Source organism: Oncorhynchus gorbuscha, linkage group LG16 (assembly GCF_021184085.1).
Source record: "Oncorhynchus gorbuscha isolate QuinsamMale2020 ecotype Even-year linkage group LG16, OgorEven_v1.0, whole genome shotgun sequence".
Taxonomy (NCBI): Eukaryota; Metazoa; Chordata; class Actinopteri; order Salmoniformes; family Salmonidae; genus Oncorhynchus; species Oncorhynchus gorbuscha.
Genome location: NC_060188.1, coordinates 38414798 through 38439903, shown reverse-complemented (window position 1 = coordinate 38439903; position 25106 = coordinate 38414798). Strand labels below are relative to the sequence as shown.

The window sequence follows — 25106 nt, the reverse complement described above, 5'->3', positions numbered from 1 at the left end:
TGCTCTCAGGCTGCGTCAGTATGCGACACAATCGTCTGATTGGCCCTCTCTGCTTGACCGTTAGACTGGGATGAAACCCGGAAGAGAGACTGACGGACGCACCAATCAAACTTTCCAGAACTCCCTCCAAAACTGTGACGTGAATTGCGGGCCTCTGTCTGAAACGGCGTCTAACGGGAGGCCATGAATTCTGAATACATTCTCGATAATGATTTGTGCCGTCTCCTTAGCGGAAGGAAGTTTAGCAGGGAATGAAATGTGCCGCCTTAGAGAACCTATCGACAACCGTAAGAATCACAGTCTTCCCCGCAGACAAAGGCAGACCGGTAATGAAGTCTAGGCCATGTGAGACCATGGTCGAGAAGGAATGGGGAGCGGTCTGAGACGACCGGCAGGAGGAGAGTTACCCGACTTAGTCTGCGCGCAGTCCGAACAAGCAGCCACGAAATCTGCGCGTGTCACGCTCCTGAGTCGGCCACCAAAAGCGCTGAACTGAATAGACGCAAGAGTGCCTCGAACACCGGGATGACCAGCTAACTTGGCAGAGTGAGCCCACTGAAGAACAGCCAGACGAGTGGAAACAGGAACGAAAAGGAGGTTACTAGGACAAGCGTTGGCTGTTCCTCGACTCATTGCACTGTGAGTGCTTGCTTAACCTGTCTTTCAATTCCCCAGACTGTTAACCCGACAACACGCCCATAAGGAAGAATCCCCTCGGGATCAGTAGAAGCCACAGAAGAACTAAACAGACGGGATAAGGCATCAGGCTTGGTGTTCTTGCTACCCGGACGGTAAGAAATCACAAACTCGAAACGTACAGCGAAAAACAACGCCCAACGAGCTTGACGGGCATTAAGTCGTTTGGCAGAACGGATGTACCAGGTTCTTATGGTCTGTCCAAACGACAAAAGCGGTCGCCCCCTCCAACCACTGTCGCCATTCGCCTAGGGCCAGAGCGGATGGCGAGCAGTTTCCACGGTTACCCACATCATAGTTGCGCTCAGATGGCGACAGGCGATGAGAAAAATAAGCGCAAGGATGAACCTTATCGTCTGACTGGAAGCGCTGGGATAGAATGGCTCCCACGCCTACCTCTGAGCACTCAACCTCGACATTAGCTGTCTAGTGACGTCAGGAGTAACGAGGATAGGAGCGGACGTAAAACGTTCTTTTAGAAGATCAAAGCTCCTGGGCGGAACCGGACCACTTAAAACACGTCTTGACAGAAGTAAGAGCTGTGAGAGGGGCAGCACCTGGTAGACCGAAAATACGAATGAAAGCTCAACTTCCATAGAAATTAGCGAAACCAAAAAAGCGCTTTAACTCGACACGTGACCTTTTCTACGGGCCAATCACTGACAGCTTGACCTGAAAATCCATCTGAATGCCTTCAGCGGAAATAACGGAACCGAGAAAAAGTAACGGAGGAGACATGAAAAGAGCACTTCTCAGCCTTTACGTAGAGACAATTTCCAAAATGCGCTGTAGAACACGTCGAACGTGTTTAACATGAATCTCGTTGACGGAGAAAAATCAGGATATCGTCAAGATAGACAAAAACAAAGATGTTCAGCATGTCTCTCTCAGAACATCATTAACTAATGCCTGAAAAACAGCTGGCGCATTGGCGAGACCAAACGGCAGAACCCGGTACTCAAAATGCCCTAACGGAGTGTTAAACGCCTGTTTTCCACTCTACTCCCCTTTCCCTTCTCTGATGCGCACGAGATGGTAAGCGTTACGAAGGTCCAACTTACTAAAGCACCTGGCTCCTGCAGAATCTCGAAGGCTGATGACATAAGGGAAGCGGATAACGATTCTTAACCTCTTATGTCATTCAGCTCCTCGATAATCCACGCAGGGGCGCAGAGTACCGTCCTTCTTCTTAACAAAAAGAACCCCGCCCCGGCCGGGAGAGGAAGAAGGCACTATGGTACCGGCGTCAAGAGACACAGACAAATAATCCTCGAGAGCCTTACGTTCGGGAGCCGACAGAGAGTATAGTCTACCCCGAGGAGGAGTGGTCCCCTCTCTCTCTCAATACTACAATCATACTGTCCGGTGAGGAGGAAGGGAGTTGGCTCGGGACCGACTGAAGACCGTGCGCAGATCATGATATTCCTCCGGCACTCCTGTCAAATCGTCTGTTTCCTCCTGAGAAGTAGGGGACTCCCTCCAGAAACATACTCTCATTCAGGGAGGGTGTATGGAAAAAAATCAAAAAGCAGACTGAAACACTTCACATCCGACAAGAAACGTTCCAGGATAGGATAGAATTACCTTAATAGAAGGATTATGACATACTAGCCAGGGATGACCCAAAACAGGTGTAAACGGTGAACTCAAAAAGAAATAGTCTCACTGTGGTTACCAGATACTGTCATGCAGGCTGAAAGAGGACCCAAAAGCGACTTGGCGAAAACAGAGTCTTTAATCCAGTAAAGTAAATACAAACAAAAAACACAACTTTCACTCAAATGACCAAACTGGAGACTCGATCTTGAACAGCAGGTGAACAGCAGGTTGCCTCGGGAAGGCACTTGAACCAGACAGACTCAGACACCTGCTCACCACGCAGCATCTGAGGAAAACACGACACGACAGGGGAATACACAAACACAGCACGGTGAATTCTAGACAAGGAACCGACAGGACAGGAACGGAACACAAAGGAAGAAATAGGGACTCTAATCAGGGGAAAGGATCGGGAACAGGTGTGGGAAGACTAAATGATTGATTAGGGAATAGGAACAGCTGGGAGCAGGAACGGAACGATAGAGAGAAGAGAGAGCGAGAGAGTGAGAGAGGGAGGAGGAGAGAGGGATAGAAAGAGGGAAAGAACCTAATAAGACCAGCAGAGGGAAACGAATAGAATGGGAAGCACAGGGACAAGACAAGATAATAAATGACAAAACATGACAGATACTGTGAGGGTTAAAGGTAGTGTCTCAAATCTGATACTGGGAAGATGACTACCCTCTAAGGCGAACATGGGCGTAGGCTTCTCTAACTCTCTGAAAGGAATGTCATGTTTCCGAACCCATGCTTCGTCCATGAAACAACCCTCAGCCCCAGAGTCTATCAAGGCACTACATGTAGCACCGAACCGGTCCAGCGTAGATGGACCGACAAAGTAGTACAGGATTTTGATGGAGAGACTTGAGTAGTTGCGCTCACCTGTAGCCCTCCGCTTACTGATGAGCTCTGGCTTTTGTGGACATGAATTAACAAAATGTCCAGCAACTCCGCAATAGAGGCACAGGCGGTTGGTGATCCTCCGTTGTGTGTAGGGTTAGGTAGGGCCCTCTCCTTAGTCGAGATGCGAATCCTCCCAGCTGCATGGGCTCAGTCTCTGAGCCAGAGGAGGGAGATGGTTGCGATGCGGAGCAGGGAAACACCGTTGATGCGAGCTCTCTTCCACGAGCCCGGTGACGAAGATCTACCCGTGTTTTCTATGCGGATGGCGAGAGCAATCAAAGAGTCCACATCTGAAGGAACCTCCCGGGAGAGAATCTCATCCTTAACCACTGCGTGGTGTCCCTCCAGAAAACGAGCGAGAGCGCTCACTGCTCGTCCACTCACTAGAGGCAGCAAGAGTGCGAAACTCAATAGAATAATCCGTTTTGGACCGTTCACCTTGGCATAGGAAGCCAGGGCCCTAGAAGCCTCCCTACCAAAACTGAACGGTCAAAAACCCGAATCATCTCCTCTTTAAAGTTCTGGTACTTGTTAGAGCAATCAGCCCTTGCCTCCCAGATAGCTGTGCCCCATTCTCGAGCCCGGCCAGTAAGGAGTGAAATGACGTAAGCAACCCGAGCTCTCTCTAGAGTATGTGTTGGGTTGGAGAGAGAACACAATCTCACACTGCGTGAGAAAGGAGCGGCACTCAGTGGGCTGCCCGGAGTAGCAAGGTGGGTTATTAACCCTAGGTTCTGGAGGCTCGGCAGGCCAGGAAGTAACAGGTGGCACGAGACGAAAACTCTGGAACTGTCCAGAGAGGTCGGAAACCTGAGCGGCCAGGTTCTCCACGGCATGGCGAGCAGCAGACAATTCCTGCTCGTGTCTGCCGAGCATGGCTCCTTGGATCTCGACGGCAGTGTAACGAGCGTCTGAAGTCGCTGGGTCCATTCCTTGGTCGGTTCCTTCTGTCATGCAGGTGAAAGAGGACCCAAAAGCGACTTGGCGAAAACAGAGTCTTTAATCCAGTAAAGTAAATACAATCAAAAAACACAACTTTCACTCGAAATGACGAGGACAAACTGGAGACTCGATCTTGAACAGCAGGTGAACAGCAGGTTGCCTCGGGAAGGCACTTGAACCAAACAGACTCAGACACCTGCTCACAACGCAGCATCTGAGGAAAACACGACACGACAGGGCGATACACAAACACAGCACGGTGAATTCTAGACAAGGAACCGACAGGGCAGAAACGAATAACAAGGAGAGAAATAGGGACTCTAATCAGGGAAAAGGATCGGGAACAGGTGTGGGAAGACTAAATGATTGATTAGGGGAATAGGAACAGCTGGGAGCAGGAACGGAACGATAGAGAGAAGAGAGAGCGGGAGAGTGAGAGAGGAAGGGGGAGAGAGAGGGATAGAAAGAGGGAAAGAACCTAATAAGACCAGCAGAGGGAAACGAATAGAAGGAGAAGAACAGGGACAAGGCATGATAATCAATGACAAAACATGACAGAGGCAGTCAGTTGGCAGGTCAACCAAGCACCAGTCACCATAGCTCTTCTGGGCTTCACTAAACCGCTACTGCCTCATTCTCTCACTAGCCTGATAGCTGCACTGTATGTTTTCTACTTCTCATCCCATTTTAGTTACATTTTCAGCCCTCTGTTAATGTGAGCCATTGGGAAAAAGTAATCCTCCCAGACAGAGAGTCTAGTTAGAGAGAGATAAGATAAGACCAGACAGACTTTGTTTCAAATCGCTCTATTTCAGATTTCAATAGTAGAGCTGGACCTGAGGACATGACCTAACTGAGTGATGACGGGGCATTATGAATGATGGATTTGGGTCCAGCCAGAGGACATTCTGCACACTCTCAGGCTGTTTTAATCCCTTTGGCTTTCGACTATTTTAGTTGTTTAGAAAGACTCTAAATAATAGATTTAGCTTCCAAAAATATCACGAATGCATATAGGTCTTGTGGTCAACCATGCTGCATTATTTACTATTTGACATTCACACATATTGTACACATTGTACATATTTCCATCTCTGACTGACATCTCTGAGAGACGCATAACAAAGTTCTCCCACGCCCACCATTTGGAAATATGGCCATGACTCTATCCTCTTGATTCCTGCTTACAAGCAAAAACTCAAACAGGAGGTACCAGTGACACACTCGAAATGGACCACTCGAAAGTGGTCCATTTAAGCAGATGCTGAACTACAGGACTGTTTTGCTAGCACATCATCCGATGGCATTGAGGAGTTAACTACCACAGTCACTGGCTTCATTAATAAGTGCATTGACAATGTCATCCCTACAGTGACCGTACCTACGTATCCCAACCAGAAACCATGAATTACAGGAAACATCAACACTGACCTAAAGGCTAGAGCTGCCCCTCTCAAGGAGCGGGATACTAACCCGGACGCTTATAAGAAGTCCCTCGTCAATACAGGGCTAAGATCGAATCCTACTACATTGGATCTGATGCACGTCGGATGTGGCAGGGCTTGCAAGCTATCACGGATTACAAAGACGCTATCACGGATTACAAATCCGAAACGCGTCGGATTTTTAAAACCTTGTCTCTACTGAACATGCCATACAAATAAAGGCATTTTAATGAATTATATGACGAGTACTACGTAATCATATTGGATGACAAATAACCTAGTTATGATAAGCTAGAAGTTAGTCTACTAGCGCAAGTCTGCTTGGTTGGTTGCTGCCTATCCCTCCCTCCTCCTTGCTCTCATTTCACTCACTCAAAGTACACACACCGCAAGGCCCCTCCTCCGCCTGCTCCAACTCGCGCTGTATCATCTCTGGTTAATAAGATGGCTTACAAATGGACTTTCCTGCTAATTCCCTCAATCGGATCCGACCACGTCTATAAGGAACTGGACGTCTTCGGGTCCGTTTGGGAACGGGTCTCTATATTGGAAAAATGTATTTATGCATATTTGTCATGGTGGGAGGTCCAGGTCCAACTTTTTAGACCTCTACTTGAGCCCGACATAACAATCCCTGTCAATGCCAGGAGCATTGTTTATGATGTCACAGAAACTGGTTTTGGGCCACAAATAGGGTGCTTTTTTATTTAACATATTTTGCCCCCCCCCCCCCAAAAAAAAAATCTAATTAACTACAGTAACTGTTGGCATTTCATTTTTCCGCTGTACCGTAACTAAATCTGAACCGTGACCCCAAAACTGCCAGATATACCGAACTGTTGGTTTGGTGAACCATTACACCCCTACTGATGGCTGCATGTTAATTGCATTGGCAGGTCTAAAAGATGGCCCTGCCTGTGATTTAGGTCCACGCTGACAACCATACCGCAACCCTTTATCTGAGGGTACTATACATTTCGTTGGCTGTTCCTCGACTCATTAGCACTGATGAAGTGTAACATTGACATTGACCTTGAGCTACACCTTCTGGTTGCTGGCTCTGATTCCACAATGTATCTTTTAATCCAATTCTCCACCGCAGATGTTGTCCCTTATTTTTTGCACTGTTGTGCACATTGCTGTTTTGTAGTGCCTGCTCTGCTTCTGCTAACAACTGAGCAGATTTACAGTACAGCAGCAGCTGTCCAGCACTTGTGATCACTGATCTAACCACTCCTCTCCTGTGGTCTCTAGCAGGGCCGTACCAGCACAGCGGAGGCAGCCCGAGCAGCAACAGCGGGCGTGGTGCCGCGACTATCCACTGTCTCCGCTGCCGGGAGCTCTGTAAGGGAGAGGTGGTGCGTGTGCAGAATTTCCACTTCCACGTCAAGTGCTTCACCTGCCAAGGTAAGACCCTCAGCTTCCTTTCTGTCTGTCTGCCTGTCTGTCTGCCTGTCGTTCTGTCTGTCTGTGTGGCTATTCCCTAGACAGCCCAGCCTCCACAGTACAGCAGCACTCAGCCAGTCCCATTAGAAACCATTAGCTGTCAGAGAGAGAGACAGAGATTATGTGTGTCCATGACACCCCCTGGGCTGCTCAAAGGCTCTGATCAGGAGAAAAACACACATCTTAAATAAAGGAATAGCAAGGGAATCCTGCTAAGAGCTCACCATGGTAGACAAGAAAATAAAGACAAGCTCAACTTCCATCTGGTCATTTTTTCCTTATTATTAAACCTATAAATGAGCATTTAATATTTTCAGAATGCTCTTTTCTACTCATATTTCACCTAAGACATGAAAATCAGCTTGTAGTGCCTTTAACAGTCTGTATTTGTAAAGAGAAGAATAGGCAAGCCATTTCACCTCCCATTGTCAGGAAGGATTTCCAAAATGCCGGCGCTCACGTGGTCTTGTTTATTATGCAAGCTGTTGCTGTGGTAACGGTGTTAGGGGGCAACCTGCCTTAAATGATGGTAACTCTCTCCGTCAGTATCAACCAATAGGAGCCCTTCCTGCACGCTCTGGAGCACAGCAATCGGGTTTGCCATTACAACATATAGAAATCTCCCTTTTTCTCTCTTCTCTTTCTCGCTCCTTTTCTTCCTGTTTGTCTCTGTCTATCTCTCGCCCCTTTCCCTTCTCTTTCTTTCATTATCTGTTCAGTCTCTCTCTTTCTTTCTATCTTTGTCTCTCTCTCTCTCTCTCTCTCTCTCTCTCTCTCTCTCTCTCTCTCTCTCTCTCTCTCTCTCTCTCTCTCTCTCTCTCTCTCTCTCTCTCTCTCTCTCTCTCTCTTTCTCTCTCTCTGTCTCTCTCTGTCTCTCTCTCTCTCTCTCTCTCTCTCTCTCTCTCTCTCTCTCTCTCTCTCTCTCTCTCTCTCTCTCTCTCTCTCTCTCTCTCTCTCTATCTCCTCTCTGTCTCTATTTCTCTATCTCTCTCTCTCTGTATCTATCAGTCCCTGCCTATGGTATTTTCCTTTTCCAGTCCCTGCCTACGTTATTGTCTGTTTCCACCATTAGAACCAGCAGCAGGACTCCCTCCACCCACACTCTCTCATTCACTGTGCCCTACCAAGGCTAGTGAGAGTCTGAGAGCTGCAGACTGAGGGTGCTGATCTGACAGCTCCAGCTCCGCCACCACAGACACCTCAGCTCCTGGCTGACCTGCCCTCCTCAGCCTCTCCTCCTACAGCAGAGAGGAGGCTGGGCCCTGGGATGCGTGCTGGGTGGAATGCTGGTGGAATTCCTGCTGAGGATCTGGCCAGTGTGTGTGTGTGTGTGTGTGTGTGTGTGTGTGTGTGTGTGGTGGTGGTGGTGCTGGTGGTGGGGGTGTAGTGGTCCGGGGGTTAGTGGTTGGTTGTGGAGGATGTGGATTGTGTGTAGGGTTAGGTAGGGCTGGTAGTTGGTTGTGGAGAATGTGGATTGTGTGTAGGGTTAGGTAGGGCTGGTGGTTGGTTGTGGAGACTGTGGATCGTGTGTAGGGTTAGGTAGGGCTGGTGGTTGGTTGTGGAGACTGTGGGTTGTGTGTAGGGTTAGGTAGGGAGGTGGTTGGTTGTGGAGGATGTGGATTGTGTGTAGGGTTAGGTAGGGAGGTGGTTGGTTGTGGAGGATGTGGATTGTGTGTAGGGTTAGGTAGGGAGGTGGTTGGTTGTGGAGAATGTGGATTGTGTGTACAGTTAGGTAGACCTGGTGGACAGCAGGTGTTTTTCCTAACCTGCCGCAGGTCTCAGGCGTTTAGCTCAGAAACACAGTCTATCCACCTGGTAGCCCACTGTGAGCTGGTAGTGTCTGTCTGCCTTTCGGAGCAGATGTTTCTCACTGTAGTCTCATGGCTTTAGGCAGAGCACACCAAGCATTGTCTGCTACACTGTGCATTTGTTTTCCACTGGCCATCATTAATCCTCATGACAAATCTAATCTCCACCTGTGTACTCCTCCCACACACAGCAGATTTCTAGAAAGTTGTGTTGCAGAAGCGGTACTGAGTTGGTGAAAGTGTGCCTGACCTTTTAACCGAGCCAAACAACAAGCCTACGCCCCTGTGTTGGAGTGGGAGTCAAATGGAATTAGGGAAGGAAAAAAAACATTTTGTAAAAGCCTCATTGTTTTTTTTTATTTTTAAGTCACACGCATATTTCAAGTCCTCTGCTCGGGTTGGGATGATGTCCTTTTTCAGTGTGTTGTGTGCTAGCTGGGAGGGAGACAGTGAGACAGGGTGGGATGCAGCGATGCGCGGGGGACATCCATGCCAAGATGTGTGCCTGACCTGCTTCTACACCAATACAGACGGTCTGTAGTGTCCCGACAGCCCAAGCATGAAATTGATTTTCCCTCACCACACAAAAAGCCATTGATGAGTTTTGTGGTCGCCGAACGAGCCATCATCCCACACTGGGAGCCAGTGGCCAGGTGAAAACTGAAACGCAAACGTTTCATATTATACCTTAACAGTGTGAGGGAGCGTAAAGAAATAAAATGACATGAGCACCTGGAAAGAACTGACCATGTTGAAACAGAATACCTAATATAGAATCCTGGAGTCAGCAGTCTAACCAGTATCCACAGTCAGCAGGTACCTAACCAAATCAGCCTCTTAGTCTGGGGCCTCTCTGGCCCTCTCCCGCTCTCTCTGGCCTGTATGTGCCTTCCCTGACCCTCTCTGGCTCTCTCTGGCCCTCACTGGCACTCCCTTCCTGAATGATCTCAGGTCTGATGTAGAAGCAGGTAGTTAGCACAGAGGGTCTCATCTCTCCAAGACAATAGCTACCGTTGTCTCAATATTGTGGGCACTAGATTGTCTATGTCATTCTAGTATTCCTAAGAACAGGGTTTCCCAAACTCGGTCCCGCCCCGCCCCGGGTGGATGTTTTGTTTTTGCCCTATCACTAAAGAGCAGATTCAAATAATCAAAGCTTGATGATGAGTTGGTTATTTTAATCAGCTGTGTAGTGCTGGGGCAAACACCAAAATGTGGGGGGCCCAGGACCGAGATTGGGAAACCCACGCCTTAGAACACCACAAAGTTGCATACAATGATGGAGGAGAACAAGTGAGAATTGCCTCTAAAGTTGCCTAGCAGTTAAGAGTGTTGGGCCAGTAACCTAAAGGTTGCCGGTTCGAATCCCCGGAGCCGACTAGATGAAGAATCTGTCTTAAGTGTCCTTGAGCAATGCACTTACCCATTATTTCTCCTGTAAGTCACTCTGGATAAGAGCATATATTCAAATGTAAGATAAAGAGAGAGAGCAAACATTTGGAGACTGTGATGAGACCCCTGGTGGCATGTCTTGTGGGGTAAGTATGTCTGTCAGAGCTATATGTAAGTTGATTATACAAACATTTTGGAATTTTCAACACAATAGCATTTCTCAGAAAGAAAAAAAAATGTATGCAGTCAATCACTCTTCTACATTTTTACATTTTAGTCATTTAGCAGACACTCTTATTCAGAGCGATATACAGTTGGTGCATTTATCTTTAGTAAGTGAATGCACTGTAAGTCACTCTGGATAAGAGTGTTTGCTAAATTACTAAAATGTCATGTAAATGTTGTTCAGGGTCACGCCAAGGTTCTTTGCACTCTGGGAGGGGGACACCTTGGAGTTGTCAACTGTGATGGTGAGAGACTGACATGCATACTGTTGACATTAGCCTTCTGTGTACATTGAAGGGCAAGACATGCTGCTCTGTTCTGGGCCAGTTGCAGCTTTTCTAGGTCCTTCTTTGCAGCACTTGACCATATCGCTGGGCAATAATCAAGATTAGATTCAACTCGAGCCTGCAGGAATAGTTTGGTCGACTGTGGTGTTAAAAATGCAGAAAATGTCTTTATCACAGACAGACCTCTCCTCATATTTACAGCAATTGAATCAATATGCCTTGACCATGACCATTTACAGTTTAAGGTGACACAACGTGTTTTACCACATTCAGCTGAGGTCTAGAATTTAGGTAGCCAAATACAATCCTTTTAGTTTTATATATGTTCAGGACTAGGTTATTACTCGCACCCATTCCAAAACCGACTGCAAAGTCTTTGTTTAGCGTTGCAGTAATTTCACTAGCTGAAATAGGGTCATTAGTGCAGTTTTTTCGCTAACTACATATGGTCGTTATTGTCCTCAGGCAAAGAAACTTGTAGAAACAAAAACGTATTAATAGACCAGAAAGAGAGTAGCAAACCACTCAACTAGTTTTCAGTTCCCCTCCCACTCAGACCACTCCCAGACAGTCCTAGCAAAATTATTGCTTGAGAAATTGTTCTTTACTAAGAAGGTTTTTTTTCTCTTTTTTAAGACTATTTTAATTGAAACAATCACAGTAAGGTACTTAATTGTCACCCAGAAATGTTTTGAAATTGAGATGAAAACAGCTGCATTGGCCCTTTAAGGTTTAAAGTAATTAATACTTTATAATATTGATTCAGTAGTTTTCCCTCAACAAGGGCTAATGATTCTCCATTGGCCATCGACATTCTGTTTAGATGAAATCTTCTACCGTATCAAGCCATGGACTCTTAAGTGCACTAATGAATCAACCATCTCTTCCAACTGGGTCTGTAGAGACTTCTCTTTTTGCCTCTGTGTTTCTAGCTTTGAACCTCACCGATCCACAGAGCCTATCTGTGTCAGAGACAATGCAACCTCTTGTTAGTTGTTGGGAGATGTGTTGGGGGATGTGTTGGGGGATGTGAGTGAGCGTCCTTGGACAAACTCCAGGCAGTAGAAGGAGAGTCCGCTGGGATTGAAGTGGGGAGGAGGCCAAAAAGGACAGGGAGGAGAGGCAAAAAAAAGTCATTTCCACACAAACAGTGTCTGCCAAGCCATATATTCCCATTAGGCTCCACTTGTGAGGACAGTATGAGTGGTGCCTCTAGAATGGAGGCTGTGTGGGGGGGGAGGAGCAGGGCTGGACCTGCCCGCTGTCTCTCTCTGTCTCTGTCCTGGGGCTATGGGGCGGCCCAGGAAGTCATCTGTCGGCCCAGGAAGTCATCTGTCGGCCCAGGAAGTCATCTGTCAGCCCATGGCGAGGAGGACAGAAGAGAAAAAAGCAGGAGGGAGGTGCCAGTCATACTGTAGAAATAGACCAGTAGCCTGCAGCTCCCACATTCATCTGATAAAAAAACAAGCACACTCACCCACACTGGTCCAGTCTTCTTGGCATATACTGTATCTAGATGAAAGAAGATGAAATGAACATTGTCATGAGGGGATTTTTTGTTTTTGACTCATTGATGTTTATGATGCTATTTATAGGGATGCAACGTATCACATCTCTCTTTTTTTAACGGTAATCTAGAAGTGCACTTCTCTCTAAATCACATCTAAGTTTATTGGTCGTGTACACAGATTTGCAAACACTATCACAGGTGCAGTGAAATGCTAATGTTTCTAGCTCCAAAAGTGCAGTAATACCTACAAATACAAAACAATACACACATAGTCCAAGAAATTAAAAGAAAGGGAGCAATGTCAGAGTCCGGAATATATATATATATATACAGTGGGGAGAACAAGTATTTGATACACTGCTGATTTTGCAGGTTTTCCTACTTACAAAGCATGTAGAGGTCTGTCATTTTTATCATAGGTACACTTCAACTGTGAGAGACGGAATCTAAAACAAACATCCAGAAAATATATATATACACACGTGTATAGACATTATGGTCAGTATATGAATAGAAAAGTTGTGTACAGCAGTAGTTAGCAAACTAAATTCCACAATACCTCTTTCACCATCTGGCTTGGATTCTCTGTCGACTGGTCTGCCGACGAATACTCCATCCGCTGTGCCTTCATCTGGCCTCCGTCGGAGCTGACGCTCCTACTAGCCCAGGGCTACTAACTTTAAACGCCATGTTGTTAGCGTAGTGGCGGCTCCCCGGTTCCATCTATTGCTACCCCTGGTCACTATGATCACTTGGCTACATAGCTGATGCCTGCTGGACTGTCCGTTAATCACGGTACTCCATTCTGTTTATTTTTTTTTTTTATCTGTCGGCCCCAGCCGCTAACTCAGGCTCTGTGTGTAGTTAATCCGACCCTCTCTGCCTAGTCATCGCCATTTTACCTGCTGTTGTTGTGTTAGCTGATTAGCTGTTGTTGTCTCACCTGTTGTTTTAGCTAGCTCTCCCAATCAACACCTGTGATTACTTTACGCCTCGCTGTATGTCTCTCTCAAATGTCAATATGCCTTGTTCAGGTTAGTTATCATTGTTTTAGTTTACAATGGAGCCCCTAGTTCCACTCTTCATACCTCTGATATCTCCTTTGTCCCACCTCCCACACATGTGATGACCTCACCCATTACAACCAGCATGTCCAGAGATACAACCTCTCTTATCATCACCCAGTGCCTGGGCTTACCTCCGCTGTACCCACACCTCACCATACCCCTGTCTGCGCATTATGCCCTGAATATATTCTACCACGCCCAGAAATCTGCTCCTTTTATTCTTTGTCCCCAACGCTCTAGGCGACCAGTTTTGATAGCCTTTAGCCGCACCCTCATCCTACTCCTCCTCTGTCCCGCAGGTGATGTGGAGGTAAACCCAGGCCCTGCATGTCCCCAGGCACCCTCATTTGTTGACTTCTGTGATCGAAAAAGCCTTGGTTTCATGCATGGTTTCATGAAGCCTCCTCCCTAAGTTTGTTTTACTCACTGCTTTAGCACACTCTGCCAACCCTGATGTCCTTGCTGTGTCTGAATCCTGGCTTAGGAAGGCCACCAAAAATTCTGAGATTTCCATACCCAACTATAACATTTTCCATCAAGGTAGAACTGCCAAAGGGGGAGGAGTTGCAGAGATAGCCTGCAAAGTAATGTCATACTTTCCAGGTCCATACCCAAACAGTTCGAACTTCTAATTTTAAAAATTAATCTCTCCAGAAATAAGTCTCTCACTGTTGCCGCCTGCTACAGACCCCCCTCAGCTCCCAGCTGTGCCCTGGACACCATTTGTGAATTGATCGCCCCCAATCTAGCTTCAGAGTTTGTTCTGCTAGGTGACCTAAACTGGGATATGCTTAACACCCCGGCTGTCCTACAATCTAAGCTAGATGCCCTCAATCTCACACAAATGATCAAGGAACCCACCAGGTACAACCCTCCATCTGTAAACAAGGGCACCCTCATAGACGTTATCCTGACCATCTGGCCCTCCAAATACACCTCCGCTGTCTTCAATCAGGATCTCAGCGATCACTGCCTAATTGCCTGTATCCGCTACGGGTCCGCAGTCAAACGACCACCCCTAATCACTGTCAAACGCTCCCCAAAACGCTTCTGCGAGCAGGCCTTTCTAATCGACCTGGCCCGGGTATCCTGGAAGGATATTGATCTCATCCCGTCAGTTGAGGATGCCTGGTCATTCTTTAAAAGTAACTTCCTCACCATCTTAGATAAGTATGCTCCGTTCAAAAAATGCAGAACTAAGAACAGATATAGCCTGGTTCACTACAGACCTGACTGCCCTCGACCAGCACAAAAACATTCTGTGGCGGACTGCAATAGCATCGAATTAGTCCCCACGATATGCAACTGTTCAGGGAAGTCAGTAACCAATACACGCAGTCAGCTTTTTCAAGCAGAAATTTGCATCCTGTAGCTCTAACTCCAAAAAGTTCTGGGACACTGTAAAGCCCATGTAGAACAAGAGCACCTCCTCCCAGCTGCCCACTGCACTGAGGCCAGGTAACACGGCCACCACCGATAAATCCATGATAATCGAAAACTTCAACAAGCATTCCTCAACGGCTGGCAGAGCCTTTCTCCTGGCTACTCCAACCTCGACCAACAGCCCCCCCCCCCCGCAGCTACTCTCCCAAGCCTCCCCAGCTTCTCCTTTACCCAAATCCAGATAGCAGATGTTCTGAAAGAGCTGCAAAACCTGGACCCGTACAAATCAGCTGGGCTTGACAATCTTGACCCTCTATTTCTGAAACTATCTGCCGCCATTGTCGCAACCCCTATTACCAGCCTGTTCAACCTCTCTTTCATATCGTCTGAGATCCCCAAGGACTGAAAAGCTGCTGCGGTCATCCCCCTCTTCAAAGGGGGAGACACCCTGGACCCAAACTGTGACAGACCTGTATCCATCCTGCACTGCCTATCTAAAGTCTTCGATAGCCAAGTCAACAAACAGATCACTGACCATCTCGAATCCCATCTTACCTTCTCCGCTGTGCAATCTGGTTTCCGATCCGGTCACGGGTGCACCTCAGCCACGCTCAAGGTACTAAACGATATCATAACCGCCATCGATAAAAGACAGTACTGTGCAGCCGTCTTCATTGACCTGGCCAAGGCTTTCGACTCTGTCAATCACCACATTCTTATCGGCAGACTCAGTAGCCTCGGTTTTTCTAATGTCTGCCTTGCCTGGTTCTCCAACTACTTTGCAGACAGAGTTCAGTGTGTCAAATCGGAGGGCATGTTGTCCGGTCCTCTGGCAGTCTCTATGGGGGTGCCACAGGGTTCAATTCTCGGGCAGACTCTTTACTCTGTATATATCAATGATGTTGATCTTGCTGCGGGCGATTTCTGGCCCTTGCTTGGACACTGTGCTATCTAACCTCCAAACGAGCTTCAATGCCATACAACACTCCTTCCGTGGCCTCCAACTGCTCTTAAACGCTAGTAAAACCAAATGCATGCTTTTCAACCGTTCGCTGCCTGCACCCTCACGCCCGACTAGCATCACCACCCTGGATGGTTCCGACCTAGAATATGTGGACATCTATAAGTACCTAGGTGTCTGGCTAGACTGTAAACTATCCTTCCAGACTCATATCAAACATCTCCAATCCAAAATCAAATCTAGAATCTGCTTTCTATTTCGCAACAAAGCCTCCTTCGCTCACTCCGCCAAACTTACCCTAGTAAAACTGACTATCCTACCGATCCTCGACTTCGGCGATGTCATCTACAAAATGGCTTCCAATACTCTACTCGGCAAACTGGATGCAGTTTATCACAGTGCCATCCGCTTTGTTATTAAAGCACCTTATACCACCCACCACTGCAACCTGTATGCTCTAGTCTGCTGGCCATCGCTACATATTCGTCGCCAGACCCACTGGCTCCAGGTCATCTACAAGTCCATGCTAGGTAAAGCTCCGCCTTATCTCAGTTCACTGGTCACGATGGCAACACCCACCCGTAGCATGTGCTCCAGCAGGTGTATCTCACTGATCATCCCTAAAACCAACACCCCATTTGGCCACCTTTCCTTCCAGTTCTCTGCTGCCTGTGACTGGAACGAATTGCAAAAATCGTTGAAGTTGGAGACTTATCTCCCTCACCAATTTTAAACATCTGCTATCTGAGCAGCTAACCAATCGCTGCAGCTGTACATAGTCTATCGGTAAATAGCCCACCCAATTTACCTACCTCATCCCAATACTGTTTTTATTTATTTACTTTTCTGCTCTTTTGCACACCAGTATCTCTACCTGCACATGACCATCTGATCATTTATCACTCCAGTGTTAATCTGCTAAATTGTAATTATTCTCCTACCTCCTTATTACATTTACATTTAAGTCATTTAGCAGACGCTCTTATCCAGAGCGACTTACAAACCTTATGACTTTTGCACACAATGTATACTCCTTTTTTTCTTTTTTTTTCTACTGTGTTATTGACTTGTTTATTGTTTACTCCATGTGTAACTCCATGTCTGTTCACACTGCTATGCTTTATCTTGGCCAGGTCGCAGTTGTAAATGAGAACTTGTTCTCAACTAGCCTACCTGGTTAAATAAAGGTGAAATAAAAAAATAAAAAAATATAGGATGAGCCATTACTAGAATACAGTATATACTGTGCATATAAAGTGTGTAAAACAGTTTTTGTTGTGTCACAGGCTGAATTCAAACTTTATGATATATATTTTTTTCTCACCGATCTACATACAGTACAATACCCCATATTGTCAAAGTGAAAACATGTTTTTAGTAATTTTTGCAAATTTATTGAAAATGTAATACAGAAATATCTAATTTACATAAGTATTCACACCAATACATATTAGAATCACCATTAGCAACGATTACAGCTGTGAGTTTTTCTAGGTAAGTCTCTATGAGCTTTGCATTCCTAAATTGTCCAATATTTGCCCATTATTCTTTTCAGAATTCTTCAAGCTCTGTCAAAGTGGTTGTTGATCACCGCTAGACAACCATTTTCAAGTCTTGCCATAGATTGTCAAGCAGATTTAAGTCAAAACTCTAACTCAGCCACTCAGGAACATTTACTGTCTTCTTGGTAAGCAACTCCAGTGTAGATTTGGCCTTGTGTTTTAGGTTATTGTCCTTCTGAAAGTTGAATAAATATCCCAGTGTCTGATGGAAAGCAGACTGAATCAGGTTTTCCTCTAGGATTTTGACTATGCTTAGCTCCATTCCATTTATTTTATATCCTGATAAACTCCCCAGTCCTTAACAATTACAAGCATACCCATAACATGATGCAGCCACCACTATGCTTACAAATATGGAAAGTGGTACTTAGTCATGTGTTTAATTGGATTTTCTACAAACATAACACATAAACATAACACATAAAGTGAATTGCTTTGCCACATTTTGTGCAGTATTACTTTAGTGCCTTGCTGCAAACAGGATGCATGTTTTGAAATATTTTGTATTCTTTTTGCTCTGTAAATTAGGTTAATATTGTAGAGTAACTGCATCCACTACATGGTGATCCATCTTCAGTTTTCTCCTATCACAGCCATTAAATTCTGTAACTGTTTTAAAGTCGCCATTGGCCTCATGGTGAAATTTCTGGAAACTGAGTTAGGAAGGACGCCTGTATCTTTGTAGTGACTGGGTGCATTGATACACCACCCAAAGTGTAATTAATAACAACACCATACTTAAAGGGACATTCAATGTCTGTTTTGTTTTTTATACCCATCTACCAATAGGTGCCCTTCTTTGCGAGGCGTTGGAAAACCTTCCTGGTCTTTTTGGTTGAATCTGTGATTTAAATTCACTGCTCGACGAGGGACCTTACAGATAATTATATACGTGGGGTACAGAGATGAGGTCGTCATTCAAAAATCATGTTAAACACTATTATTGAACAGAGTTAGTCCATGGAACATTATTTAACTTGTTAAGCACATGTTTACTCCTGCACTTATGCCATACCAATCAACAATTTCACTTTGACATTATGTGGCATTGTGTGTGACACAAAACCTAAATTGAATCCATTTAAAATTCAGGCTATAACACAACAAAATGTGGAAACAGTCAAGGGGTGTGAATGCTTTCTGAAGGCAAAGAAGTCTCTAAAGTGCAGGGTAGAGTACTGGGTGGTAGCCGGCTAGCAACAGTGATTGAGGTTCAGGGATGATACTGGGCAGGGGCTTGGGTGGCTGAGGTCCTTGATGATCTTGTTGGCCTTCCTGTGATACAGGGTTCTGTAGATGTCCTGGAGGGCAAGCAGTGTACCCCCAGTGATGCGTTGGGCTGACCCCTCCTACCTCTGGAGAGCCCTGCTGTTGCGGGTGATACAATTTCCGTACCGGGCGGTGATACAGCCCCCTCAGATTTGTCTTTTTTTGTCTTGTTGTTTCTCTGTAATAGCTACCAAGAAGCCTTTTCACGCTATCAATCAAGTGAGAGTAGCTAGTTTGTCTAACTATTTTCGCTGGCATGCTCGCTGGTAAGGTTGGTAGACTTTAGAAAGCAAGAAATAACTAAACAAGACTCACATTCCTTTCAATCTTTTACCCAGATTTTAGCAGCGATGCAGAGAAGCATTTTTCTGGAAACACCCGTCAGGAGGATACAGACAGCTCAAGAGGTATGCTTAGATAGACATATCTTTGACATTGATTTAAGCATAATGATTATGGCGCTAGATTGCAGGAAAAATCTGTTTCAGGTGTTTGAAAAATGAAAAATTCTCCAACTTCTGGACAGCCTCCTGACCACTGTCGTGATGTGACTTTCATTAATGTGATGACTGTTGTTTATCGAATCAACTATGTTTAATTGTTACCCGATTAAATGAATAATGTAACAATTAACTCATTAGGAATTTGGTGCACCACGGAAGAAGTTGTTTATAGAGTTACCATCTCCTTAATTAAACTCTAAAAGATATAAAAGTTATCTACGGATAACAGTCACATATTAATCATTACCTCAATGCGCTGTCACCACATTGTCACCACATTGTCTGTGTGAAGGTACCATTTCAGGTCATCAGTGATGTGCACGCCAAGGAACCTCAAGCTTTTGAGTTGGACACATGCGTGGCCATGCAGTCATGGTGAACAGGGAATACAGGAGGGGGCTGAGCAGGCACCCTTGTGGGGCCACCATGTTGAGGATCAGCATGGAGGACGTGTTGTTGCCTACCTTTACCACTTGCGGTCGGCCCGTCGGGGAGTCCAGGACCCAGTTGCACATGGAGGGGTTCAGACCCAGGGCCCTGAGCTTAGTGATGAGCTTGGAGGGCACTATGGTATTGAAGGCTGAGCTGTAGTCGATGAACAGTATTCTTACATAGGCACATGTGCAGTGCATTTGGAAAGTATTCAGACCCCTTCCCGTATTCCACATTTTGTTATGTTACAACCATATTCTAACACGAATGTATAAAAACAAAACAACAGAAATACCTTACTTGCATAAGTATTCAGTATTCCTTTGCTATGAGACTCGAAATTGAGCTCAGGTCCATCCTGTTTCCATTGATCATTTTTGTGATGATTCTACAACTTGATTGGAGTCCACCTGTGGTAAATTCAATTGATTGGACATGATTTGCAAAGGCACACACCTGTCTATATAAGGCCCCACAGTTGACAGTGCATGTCATAGCAAAAACCAAGGCATGAGGTCAAAGGAATTGTCAGTATAGCTCCGAGACAGGATTGTGTCAAGGCATAGATCTGGGGAAGGGTACCAAAAAATGTCTGTAGCATTAAAGGTCCCCAAGAACACAGTGGCCTCCATCATTCTTAAATGGAACAAGTTTGGAACCACTAAGACTCTTCCTAGAGCTGCCCACCCGGCTAAACAGAGCAATCGGGGGAGAAGGGCCTTGGCCGGGGAGGTGACCAGGAACACGATGGTCACTCTGACAGATCTCCAGAGTTCAATCAGGCCTTTATGGTAGAGTGGGACGGAAGCCACTCCTTAGTAAAATGCACATGACAGCCTGTGTGTAGTTTGCCAAAAGGCACCTAAAGGACCCTCAGACCTTGAGAAACAACATTTTCTGCTCTGATGAAACCAAGATCGAACTCTTTGGCCTGAATGCCAAGTAGTGGTAGTAGGAATATAAAATTGATTGCAGTGCAAACAGTAAGACCTCTAACAGCATATCCAATTTCTCTTGGTGATGAGGCTACCTACTCCTACAAGTGAGCATCAAATCAAGGCCATATTTAAGTAGTGTCAAAGGTGCATCAACAAAGTATTTATTCAACATACAAAATATGAATTTCTCAAAACTACACTTTTGTTCATTTGAAGACATTGTTTTGAACAATATACTCAACAAATACAGTACATCACATTTCAAGAGTGGGCTCTCTGCTAATTCTGAAGGTATGATATGTTTTATGATCACCACAATACAGTGAATGGGAAAGGGGATTCAAAAGGAACTCCCTCTGCTGGTGACTTGCTGAATGTGCAATCCTGACGGAGGGCTGTGACTGGTTAATGGCATATAATGTCAATTTATATGTATAAAATGGGTCATATCATTAAAAGTACCAGAGAGTCCACTCTGGAAATGTGATGTGTTTGAAGAGTATATTGTTACAACCAATATGTCTAAAAATAAGCTAAATCAAAAAGGGTAGTTTTGAGATATAAATATAAATATTTGTAATGTCTAATAAATTAATGTGAATATGTGTATTTCAGAATTTAGGCATACTCAATATTTGAGAGAACACTATAAGAAGTATAATGCCAACAAAATGTTGTCTGTATCATATACAGTTCACAGAGGCGCCTATACTGTAGGTCTACCACTGAGGAAGTACAGTTCCCGCTCAGCCCAGTCAAAACTGTTCGCTGCTCTGGCCCCCCAATGGTGGAACAAACTCCCTCACGATGCCAGGACAGCGGAGTCAATCACCACCTTCCGGAGACACCTGAAACCCCACCTCTTTAAGGAATACCTAGCAGATATGCACGTGTTTTTCATTGCGGTGATGCCGACTATCGCTTCTCTCTTTCTCTCGTCCGTCTCCATTCTCTTTCTCTCTCATCTATCTCAACATGTATTTTTCTCTTGGTTTTTTTCAGTCTCTCCGCCTTTCTCTCCCACTCTAGGGAGCAGTCACTGTATAGCAGAGGTCTTCTCATGTACAGAATCAAGCATTAGCTACACTACCAGTCCAAAGTTTTAGAACACCTACTCATTCAAGAGTTCTTCTTTATTTTTATTACTTTCTACATTGTAGAATAACAGTGAAGACATCAAAACTATAAAATAACACTTATGGAATCATGTAGTAACCAAAGTGTTAAACAAATCAAAATATATTTTATATTTGAGATTCTTCAAAGTAGCCACAATGACAGCTTTGAACACTCTTGGCATTCTCTCAACCAGCTTCACCTGGAATGCTTTTCCCACAGTCCTGAAGGAGTTCCTTCATCTGCTGAGAACTTGTTGACTGCATTTCCTTCACTCTGCAGTCTGACTCATCTCAAACCATCACAATTTGATTGAGATCTCTCCTTCTTGGTAAAATAGATCTTACACAGCCTGGAGGTGTGTTGGGTTATTTTCCTGTTGAAAAACAATTGATAGTCCCACTAAGCTCAAACCACATGGGATGGCGTATTGCTGCAGAATGCTGTGGTAGCCATGCTGGTTAAGTGTGCCTTGAATTCTAAATAAATCACAGACAGTGTCACCAGCAAAGCACCCCCACACCATAACACCTCCTCCTCCATGCTTCATGGTGGGAAATACACATGCGGAGATCCTCCGTTAACCCACACCATGTCTCACAAAGACACAGCGGTTGGAACCAAAAATCTCCAATTTGGACTCATCAGACCAAAGGACAAATTTCTACCGGTCTCATGTCCATTGCTCATGTTTCTTGGTCCAAGCAAGTCTCTTCTTCTTATTGGTGTCCTTTAGTAGTAGTTTCTTTGCAGCAATTTAACCGTGAATGCTTGATTCACACAGTCCTCTGAACTATGAGGCTATTAGCTCTAATGAACTTATCCTCTGCAACAGAGGTAATTCTGCATCTTCCTTTCCTGTGGCGGTCCTGATGAGAGCCAGTTTCATCATAGCGCTTGATGGTTTTTGCGACTGCACTTGAAGAAACCTTTGAAGTTCTTGAAATGTTCTGTATTGACTGACCGTCATGTCTTAAAGTAATGATGGACTGTCATTTCTCTTTGCTTATTTGAGCTGTTCTAACAAATAGGGCTTTCTTCTGTATACCCATCCTACCTTGTCACAACACAACTGTTTGGCTCAAACGCATTAAGAAGGAAATAAATTCCCCAAATGAACTTTTAACAAGGCACACCTGTTAATTGAAAAACATTCCAGGTGACTACCTCATGAAACTGGTTGAGAGAATGCCAAGAGTGTGCAAAGCTGGCATCAAGGCAAAGGCTATTTGAAGAATCTCAAATATAAAATATATTTTGTTTTGTTTAACACTGTTTTGGTTACTACGTGATTCCATGTGATATTTAAACGTTATGATGTCTTCGCCATTATTCTACAATGTAGAAAATGGTAATAAATGAAGAAAAACCCTTGAATGAGTAGGTGTTCTAAAACGTTTGACCGGTAGTGTACAGTATATTGAACCAACCCGATGTTGAAGCATATGAGGAATACAAGCCTGATGATTCTAATGATTTTAAATGAAGAGCCTACTGTGATGGAGTTGAAATTAAAGCATACTTGTTACTAGGGATACACTCCGCCTCAGAAGAGGAGATGGGAGGCTCTGGGTTACAGTGTCCACTTCCCTGGGAGTAACAATATCCCCCCTACTAATGTCGGCTCTGGCTTATGACCTATACTGCCCTTCACCCTGCCTCCTCTCACATCTCCTCTCTTCTATATCCCTCTTTCCCCTTCTGCTGTCTGTATGACTGGACCGGCTCCTGTGGAGTAGGACACAGTTGTACATACTCTGTACAAAGCTTTCCTTTAAATCAGCGGCATGTTTCTGTTCTCCTGTTTCTCTCCCCCGTTGCCTGTCTGGATCAGCAGATTGGGCTGGATCTGGAGCTGCCAGGAGGATGTGGACTGTTTGTTAATGTGCTTGTTCTCTGTTTACGCTAAGAAAAAGCGGGATTTTTTTCTTCTTCTTTGAATTGAAATCGAGGGAACCTTACCTAATTTACGACCCCTCAATATCACTACTAAGTTGCATTCCTAGATTAATCAATGTTTGGGTGATATAATGACATAGTTAGACCTATATGACTAGAAGTGAATGATTGGAAGAGAGATTGAGTGTGCCAGTGCTTGTTTACAGTGGCAGGCTCCGCTAGCCATGAAGGTTCATGGGAGGATTATGAAGGTCACACAGGTAATCAAGGTGCTGAGTCTCTTACTACGCTGTCATGGATCAGCTCCAAGGTCGTGTCTTGGCCAATCGAAATCACCAGAACGCTTAATGTGATTGCGAACAGACTGAATGTAGACCTGAATATCTGTACTTTTAGAATCAATTATGAACCCTTAACATGGTTCTAAAATGGTTAATGTGGACAGGGCTTTACTGTCTGTCTGCCTGCCTTCATACTAGACTGTTGGCTGGAATGTTAGAGGTGAGGGCTGAGGGGGGAATGTAAGACCGACAGGGAACTATTTAACATGGAGTCTAATGCACTGACAGGTCAGAGGTCAGAGACATCTTGACTCTCTGCCCCCACCCTCAGCCCTCTGCAGGTCCCCCAGGGTGTGACCTCTGTCCTGCTGGGCCAGTCCTTGTCAGTCCCAGCCCAGTGGGTGATGGGTGGGGGTGTACCTCTGACACTCTCTCAAACAGCTGCCCATGATACGCCACAGCTCCACTGTCTCTGGCTGCGTTTGGACTCCGACGGACGCTTTTGATCGGCGTGTAACGTGTGTGGCGTTCAGAGTTGGTGATTGCTGGAGACTATTCCTGGTTGCAAGGATAGTCGTCTGAGAGTGAGAGAGAGAATAATAGAGAGAGAGTGAGAGAGAGAGGGTTTGGTGGTGGTAGAGGGGGTTCTGTTGCCATGGCAACCCCCTGGCTGCCCCATGTTTCTTATCGCCAAGCCAGAGAGAAAGAGAGAGAGAGAGGTTTTTGCTGCCAGCATGTCTGGTGCTCTGTGTATGTGTGTGTGTGTGTGTGTGTGTGTGTGTGTGTGTGTGTGTGTGTGTGTGTGTGTGTGTGTGTGTGTGTGTGTGTGTGTGTGTGTGTGTGTGTGTGTGTGTGTGTGTGTGTGTGTGTGTGTGTGTGTGTGTGTGTGTGTGTGTGTGTGTGTGTGTGTGTGAATGCCAGGCCTGGGCTGTGGCTGCAGCTGAGACCTGGGACCAAGAGTCTGCATTGCACTGTAGGAGCCCTGGCTGGCCTGGCATGCTGCTCCCAGATTGGTGATAGATGGCCAGGATAATCCCTTTGTTTACTGCTCAGCAGGGCCAGAGCCAGAGCTATGGATTAAGACATACTACTGCTGTCTGTCCATGTCCACTTTCCCTAATCTGCCTGCTAGAAGAATGTTCTGAAAAATGGACACACGATGAAATATGTGGGAAACAAAAAAGCTCTGCTTTGAGAGGAAAACGTAAACATTGACCACAGGAGAGAGGATCGCAGAGACAAAATGTACGTAATATGATGATAAACTGAAACTATATAGTCCAATATGATACTATATGGCAGGTAGAGAGGATTGTGGCGCCACCATGGTGAAGTTGTGTGGTCTATGTAACACATAGCCTGTCCAAGCATGCCAAATTGACACACACAGACAGGTAGGATTAGTGACTGCTCGTCCTCTCTGTTTGGGAGTGCAAAGGCAT

The 25106-nt window shown here is 45.4% G+C and overlaps 1 protein-coding gene across 7 annotated transcripts in view; it reads left to right on the top strand.

Moving 5' to 3' along the window:
- LOC123999693 (actin-binding LIM protein 3-like) overlaps nucleotides 1–25106 on the top strand; it is a 156112-nt gene that overhangs the window by 40969 nt on the left and 90037 nt on the right. For 6 of the 7 annotated variants that reach the window (XM_046305688.1, XM_046305687.1, XM_046305685.1 and 3 more), the window contains exon 2: nucleotides 6840–6992. In XM_046305688.1, coding sequence (XP_046161644.1) covers nucleotides 6840–6992 — 153 coding nt within the window. The remainder of the gene's footprint in view (nucleotides 1–6839; nucleotides 6993–25106) is intronic. The other variant, XM_046305682.1, reaches the window with a different exon arrangement.